The 7,750-nt window shown below is 54.5% G+C and overlaps 1 protein-coding gene across 1 annotated transcript; it reads right to left on the bottom strand.

The window, feature by feature from the left end:
• Positions 1 to 2,487: 2,487 nt before the first annotated feature.
• Positions 2,488 to 7,246, bottom strand: ZNF831 (zinc finger protein 831). The gene has a single exon (XM_055543321.1). It carries the CDS (start codon positions 7,244 to 7,246, stop codon positions 3,656 to 3,658), a length of 3,591 nt encoding a protein of 1,196 aa, XP_055399296.1. The 3' UTR covers positions 2,488 to 3,655.
• Positions 7,247 to 7,750: the final 504 nt, after the last annotated feature.

Raw genomic sequence — 7,750 nt, forward strand, 5'->3', positions numbered from 1 at the left:
TCCTATAATATAGTCATTCACATCTAGGGGATAGATGGAGACAGAGAGTGTGGTAGGCAGATTAATACCCACTCACCCCTGCAGAGATGGCCCTATCCTAATCCCCAGAACCTGTGCATATGTTTATTATCTTCCATGGCTAGAGAGACTTTGTGGATGTGATTGTGATGAACGTGTGTTCAACCAGTCTAGTTCAAGTGTTGGGACCAGAAGGCTATAAACGAGGCACCCCCAGCCTTGTGGCCCTCCTCACATCTCCTGGGACCCTGACTGAGGTCTGGAGATTTCAGGCTTGTCATTGTCACTTAGATGTCGTGTAGTGTGTAGCTTGATATGTGGGAGCAAAGCTACACACCAGTGCTCCTGGGCTGTGGTCAAGGTGATGTAGCATTGCTCTCCAAGCCCACTCTCTGGACCAGCATCCTCAGCATCACTGAGGAACATGTTAGAAGTACAGACTCTCCAAAGATCTCTCTCAATAAATGTCATATTGCACTTGAAAATATGTGAAAGTGAAGTAAAATCACTTAGTCATGTCCGACTCTTTGCGACCCCATGGACTATACAGTCTATAGATTTCTCCAGGCCAGAATACTGGAGTGGGTAGCCTATCCCAAAATATGTTTTGATATTGATCACTAACATAATTTAACAGTGATGAGAACAGACTCTATATGATTTCAATACTTTTAGACCATGAAATTTTTGTACCTGGTCTTATGTCCCTGGATATGATCCAGTGTCCCCTACTTTACAGTCTATAGGAACTTGAATAGAATTTGTATCCTACTGTTATATGAAAATTGTATAGATCTCAATTATGTTGAATTGGTTCATAGTGCTTTTCAGGTCTACTCTATCTTTCTACTTCTCTGTATATTCACTCTATTCATTTTTGAGAATTTGGTATTGAAAATCCAACTAAAAATTTTATCTACTTAAAAAAATAATATATCATGAAACTATATGTAACTTTGTTCTGCATTTTCCAAGTCTCCTGTAAATGTGTTTACATTTTCATAATTTAAAAAATTTTTTAAATAGAATTAGCATTGTAATTATCCTTCAATTAAAAACAAAGAAAAAATTAAATTTTTTAAAATAGAATTAGCAAAAATAAATAAATAAAAAATTAAAAAAAAAAATACAGACTCTTGGATAGCACTCGGACCCACTGAACTTGACACAGCATCACAAAAAAATCTTCAGAAAACCCTATGCAACTTTCCTGTCTGTTATGGGCTGTGAACACCAGGGCAAGCTGCCATTCCACACACAAGCACTGGAAGAAGGCTTGCTGGTTCAGATCTGGGTCCCTGCAGAGGCTGCCCAATCCCTCTGGGGGTCACAGTGTCCTCGTGAGAAAAATGGGGAGCCTGGCACACAGTAAACCCTCAGTGATGCCAGCTCTGGAAACGTGGTCCTGGCAGACATGTAAAACAAGGGCAGGGGACTCAAAAGAGGGTTTGTCATCTCCAGCCATGGAGACTCTGAGTAGTTGTAGGCAAGCATTAGGGATTTGCGTGGCCTCCTGATGAGCACCTAGGTCTGGATCAAACACCTACAAGAGGAGGAGAAGGCCAAGCATTCCTGGAAGGAGACATTGTTGGGGGTGGGGGGGGCGAGGTGTGGTGTGGAGGTACAAGACAGCCTCAGGGATCTGGGTTCAGAGTGTCAAATGGAGAATGGATGAGGGCTGGGACCACAAGTCACACTGACGGGGAAGGGAACAACCGTGGGAAAACGGGACAGAAAAACTTTGCCGTGGGTGCAGGGCAGCGTTGCTGTTTAGCAGCTAAGTCGTGGTGCTGATTAAAGACTTTGCTTTGTAACTTGCACACAGTGGGCAATGTGAAGGGTTTTGAGCAAAGGGGCAAGACAATCAGAATGTCATGCTAAAAGAGGAGTATTAAAATCCACCTGCCCCTACTCCCTGCCTCATTTGCAGTTGGGAGTTTATGTATGCACTCAGATCACAGAGAAAAGTCTAGAAGGGCACACACCTAAATGTGATTGTCTCTGAATGGTGAGATCACTAAGATATTTTATTATCTTCTCCTTGTTCATGTGCATTTTCTAATTTTTCTGCAAAGGACACACATCACTTGCATAATTAAAAAAGCAATAAAACCTGTAAATAATTAACACGCTCTCTCTTCAGGACTTACACTGGATGGATGTGTTTTCCACTCAGTTGTTTCAAATATTTGCTGGATGCCTGGCCTTGAAAAGGGCACCATAGAAAAACACAGAGCCAGTAGATTGATGGGGAAACATTTGAGTCTTACAACCATGAAACTCTAGACCCCAGTTCCTAAACAGGACTCTCTCCATTTCTCTTTCTCGCTCGCTCTCCCTTTCTCTCTGGGCACAGAGATGCCTTTTGAATCCCTGGTGAAGTTTTCTTTGCAGGTTTATTGAAATTGCAGTTTGCAGTTACAGTGTCACATGGGGAAGTGACAGAGGAGGCCACACGCCCTACCTTTTAGAGTGGGTGCTCAGATGTTTCCACCTGCTGCTCCCACGAGGCATCTTCGCTCTTCTACGAGACCGTCGTTTCTTCCACTCTGGCTCAGACACCCGGTCCCGGGACAGCATCCCTCGGGCTGTTGGGTCAGAGAGCTGAAAATACCAGTGATACTGGCGTCATATTGCTCACAGCCCTTGTGGTGGGAACAACACAGAGGGGTCTCCCACTGCAGACAGGATGCCTGTCTGGAGAAATCAGGCATCAAAATACTGCCTTGCTAACTGGTCTGTGCATTCCTGGGCAGAATCTTCTGGAATCTGCCTGGGCTGGATCCACAGAGGAAAGCCCTGACCTTTGGTGATACCGTGGCTGTCTCCTTGCCCTCCTTCAGCAAAATCCACGCCCAGTAACTGATTGCCTTTTGGAGGAAGGAGGCTAACTTGGGTTTTAGATTCCTCCTCTCTCAGGCCCAACACAATCTTTCCTAACCCACCACTCTTGGGATGAAGACAGTACTACCAGGGAGAGCAGCCTGTAAGCTCTGCTTACAGGGACCCAGGCCCTGTTGTTCCACACAATTAAATTAGAACAGAGGCTACAGGACCCTCTTCAGTCACGCTGGCCCAAGACATGCCAGGGTGGGACAGGATCCTCGATGATACAATCCAGGTGCATGCGGTCCCTCTAATGGTGGGACTCTAAGCCTTTTTAATCACCAAGGATTAATCAACCCTCTAGAGCACTCAGCTCCTTAACCTTTCTGCCACTGCTCCCAGGAAACTCAGGAATCAGTCGAATCTGATTATAGCAACTATTTTTCTGGAATCCCTGGAATGATAACGCTCTCTTTTGAAGAGTTTTTTCCTGGTGTCTGTCTCTCAGTTAAGGGTTTCTGATTTATAATTGTTGACTACCTAGGGAGCTCCCCTGAGCAGCATTTCATTTTTACTTTTTGCCTCTGCTACCAGGAAGTTCCTAGTCAAGGTTTATGTCCCGTTATGAAAAAGATCTCACCCAGAGTGGTAGGTACAGTTATTCTTTCCTTTGAAACTTCTTTTTTTCATGATTTTCTTTCATTTTATTTTACTCTTGGGGCCTCTATCCACTCCCTTGGAAGTGGGCTGAGAAGACATTCTACAGGACAGCAGAGGCTATACCAGACGGCCTCACACTTTCTCTCCATTATCATAAGTCCTGCCTGCCAAACTTCCTCCCTCGGCTCCCAGGGCCCTGGGGCAAAGCTGGTATTACCTTCGACATCTGCATCTGCCCTCCATCTCCAGGGCGTATCCTGGTCCATGCTCCAGACACTGTTTTGCTCACCAGCCAGGCGTCCGGACCCTCACCCTGGAGGCCACCTCCAGGCAAATGTAAGCCCAGGTACACAGAAGCATCCTTCTCCTTCTGCTCCATTGGCAGGGGGAGGCTGCGGCTCAGGCAACACCACGTGAGCCGGGGCTCGGCCCTCAGCGATGGAAAAGAGCCCTGGACCCCGCGGCTCCTGGCAGGCTCTGCATTGGTGCGCAAGGCCAACTCAGGCCAGTGGAGGGCCATGCTGGCCGAGAGAGAGGAGCCAGCCTGGTGGGAGCAGCAGGGACTAAGCTCCGCTAGAGACCCTGAAGGAGGGGCTTGAGTGGCACTCTCAGAAGGTGCCCCCAGCTCTCCAGTGGGTTCCCAGGAATTGAGGACACCCCCAGAGGGCCCAGCCCTCGACACAGTGTTGCTCCTGGAGATTTCTTGGGTGTCATGGGTCCCACTCCTCCAGGATTCACACACTGGGGCAGGCAAGAAGGAGGCTGACCCCTTGAGGGCCCTGGCTGTTGGTATACCAGCATTCAAGCCGCCCCTCTCCTCTCTCTGTAGTCCCTTCCTCTGGTCACATGACCTGGACCAGCTGGGATGTTTCCAGCAGCTGTCTTCTCCAGCTGGGGCCTGGCCTGAGACAGGACAGGGAGGCAGGAGGGCCCCCTGCCCTGACTCGGCAAAGGATGTCTGTACCTCAGGCCCCCCTCTCTTGCAGACAGAGTCCTGGTCTTGGTCCAGCTTCTGGGGGACAGGCGACAGGGAGGGGGTATCTCTCTGGGGAAACCTGAGGAGGTATTGGGGAGGAAAGACCATGTCCACCGAGTCAGTGAGGGTGTGAGGAGCCGGAGGGTGGGAGGCCAGCTGGGAGGGACACCCAGGGGGACGTGATGGAGGCTCCGTGTCTTGAGGACCCTCCCACCTCAGGGCCCCAGATATGACCCTCTCTGTGGAGTTGCCACTTCCAGGCAGCCCCCCTGGCTTTTCCCCAGGGTCAGTGTCCTGGTTCTGAGGTGGTGGTGAGGCAGTCTGCATGGGGCCACCAGGAGTCTCTCCTCCTGCTCCCAGGAGCTCCTGGCAGCTTAGCTCCTCCACCTTCAGCTTCTTCCTCTCTGAGGGGAGCTTGTCCTCCAGGGCCTTGGGCTCTCCTGAGCTCCCGCCAGGCCCTCTCGGGACCACATGGGCCTGCTGACAGGTTTCCCTGGTGCCCTCACCACCGCAGGTGCCGCCTTCCAGCTTGGAGTCTGGCCTGGGAGCCTCTAGGTCACCCCCTTTGGGGGGACCAGGTGCTGGGAGCTGCTGACACTCCAGCTCCGGGCCCTCATGTGGAGGAAGCAGAGGGCTCTTGCTGTCCAAACAGAGGGCTTCTCCACTGCTGAGGGTGGGAGGTGAGACGGCCCTGTTAGAGCCCAGCTGGTCAGGGCCTCCTGTTCCAGCCACTGTCTCCCTCTGCTTATGGGGCTCAGTCACCAAGAGGCCTGCCAGGACTGGTGGACTTGCCCACGGCCCTGGCGTGGCCCCCACAACAGTGTCCCCACCACCCACGGCCTCTTGCTGGAGAGGACGTTCCAGCGCTGCCCCACCGCCCTCTGTCACCTCGGTAGCCTTTCTGCCTCCACGGTGACTGGCTTTCGCTCTCTGGTAGATGCTCTTGAACGTGTCCTTCCCATACACTTGCCACTTCTCCTGTGAGAACATCTTCAGCTTCCTCTGGCCGCGTTTCTTAGCAGCTGCCTGGCCCTTGCTGGCAGACCCCTCTTCAGCAGCTGGTCTCTTTCCCTCTGGGTCCTCCGCGGGGGCCAGGGCATCTGAGGTCAGGGGGCACGGCAGGTCCTCCACCGCCGCCTGTCTGACCAGAGCCCGAGGGTGCCCGCCGGGGGCATCAGCTGGGCGGGCGGGGGTGGGCCTGGGGCTCAGAGGTTTCTGCCTCCGGGGCCAGGCGTCCCGGGGTTCCGGCAGCTCCGGCCATGTCCCGGTGCCCTCGACGAAGGGCAGTGAGTTGCTCCTGGTGACTGGCACACAATCGGTGCCAGTGGAGAGCTGCGTGGGGACCGAGTGGAAGAAGAGGGGGCGTGCCCTGTCCGGGGGCGTGCAGGTGGAGCGCGCGGCACGCAGGGCAGCCGGCAGCCTCCCGGGTCCCGGCGGCCGCAGATCGAAGTGGAAGGAGTCCTTGTAGGTATAAGGCATGGGCAGGTCAATGCTGCCCTGCTTGGACAGGACCGTCTTGCGGGGCCGCACGTGGGCCAGCTGGGGGTCGTCCACCACGGCCTGGTTGTGCGAGATGAGCCTGGCGATGCGTTCCTCCAGCCGCCTCTTCTCCAGCTCCAGACCAGCCACCCGCTCCGCGCGCCCGGGCCCGGGGCCGCCCTCGCCCTCGGACTCGGCGCTGTGCTCCGACAGGCTGTGCAGGGGGCTGCCGGCGGCCGGCGGCTGCTCCGCGCTGTCCGAACGGGACAGGTAGCCCGAGTCGGTGCTCTCGCACTTCCGCAGCCGGCCCTCCGAGGGCTTGGCGTCTCCAGGCTTCTCCACCTGCTGTTGCTGAAGCGCTGAGCTCGGCCTATTGGCCGTGGGGGACCGAGGCTCTGGCAGCTTCCACCTCGACTGCGGGCTGGCCAGCGGGAGCCCGGGAGCAGAGTCTACAGGGGCCTCCTTGATATCAAACGTGGACCCCCGACAGGGAACAGCATCCAGCTTCCGATCCAGGTTCTTGGCAACCAGGGACACATGCACGGTGGGCACTGGGCAGTGCCCAGTGGCGTGGGTGCTGGGAGAAAGGGGTCTTTGTGATAGCGCCCGGTCGGCCCCCGTGGGCTCAGCAGCCTTTTCGCCTTCCTCTAGGAGGTTGCTCCCTCCACCGTCAGACTCCGAAGAGAGTCTGGAGTTGTTGAGGTGTGTCTGGGTCCGTCTGTGCTTGTATAAGTTGCTCTGGGTCTTAAAGGCAATGCCGCAGGTGGTACAGGGGAAGGGCCGCTCCCCTGTGTGGGACCGAATGTGCTTCTCCAGAACGCTGGGCTTCAGGCAGTCCCGGCCGCAGTGTGGGCACAGGTACCTGCCAGCGTTGCGCACCTTGCCTGGGCTGCCCAGAGCGGGCCCGAAGCCCGGTGACAGGATGGGCAGAGCACCCACTATGTTCACCGTGAACCCCGGGGCCACCGGCTTCCCTGCTCGGGTGGGACCAAGCCCTTCAGGCTGCAGCAGGGGGCCGAGAAGGAAGGGCAGGCTGCCTCCGTCCAGACTGCCTGTCACGAGGGGAGCACGTGGCTGGAGCCCTCCCGGAGGCACTGTGTGGTACAGCGGGATGGGCAGGGCCTTCAGGAACACGGTGGGGGCCAGGCCCTGCTCCCGAGACAGGATAACGGGGCCCAGGGTCAAGTGAGGCGATGCCTGCCCACCCGGGGCCCCTGGGGGGCCAGAAGCAGGTGCCGGCTGGTCCCTGGCAGGCGAGGTAGGACAGGCGAGTTCTGGCACATCCATCCCACATCATCTGGGTGGCCTGGGGTGCTGGGAAACCTGTGAGCAACAACCAGACTTTACTGTGGGTGCCTCTTTTCTCTCATTGTACAGTACACACTTGCCTGCTCCCACTGAGCATTTCGTCACCTCTACTGAAGCCACAACAATTCCCCCCCCAAAATGCCCTTATGCTCTTTTTAAAAAAAAGGGGGGAAACTGAAGCTCAGCAAGTGGAAGTGACTTGTCGTGAAGCTGAAACATGGTAGAGCAGGGTTCAGACCCAGGTCTGTCTGAATCCTGTCTTTTATTTAATTTTCCAAAGAGAACTCTTGATTCTTGCCCTGCACACAGGTACGTGGTGGGCTTGTCACTGACATCCCCCTACCCAGCACAGTGCCCTGTGCAGAGGAGACACTCAGAAAATGTGCTGACTTCGTGACAAAAGAAAGTCGTGCAGCTCATTAAGGGCCTCAAAGTCCACAGTGACCCCATGCACTGGGGCAAGTCCCTTTCTTCATTTGGGCC

The sequence above is a fragment of the Bubalus kerabau genome, chromosome 13 (genome assembly GCF_029407905.1).
Source record: "Bubalus kerabau isolate K-KA32 ecotype Philippines breed swamp buffalo chromosome 13, PCC_UOA_SB_1v2, whole genome shotgun sequence".
NCBI classification, from domain to species: domain Eukaryota; kingdom Metazoa; phylum Chordata; class Mammalia; order Artiodactyla; family Bovidae; genus Bubalus; species Bubalus kerabau.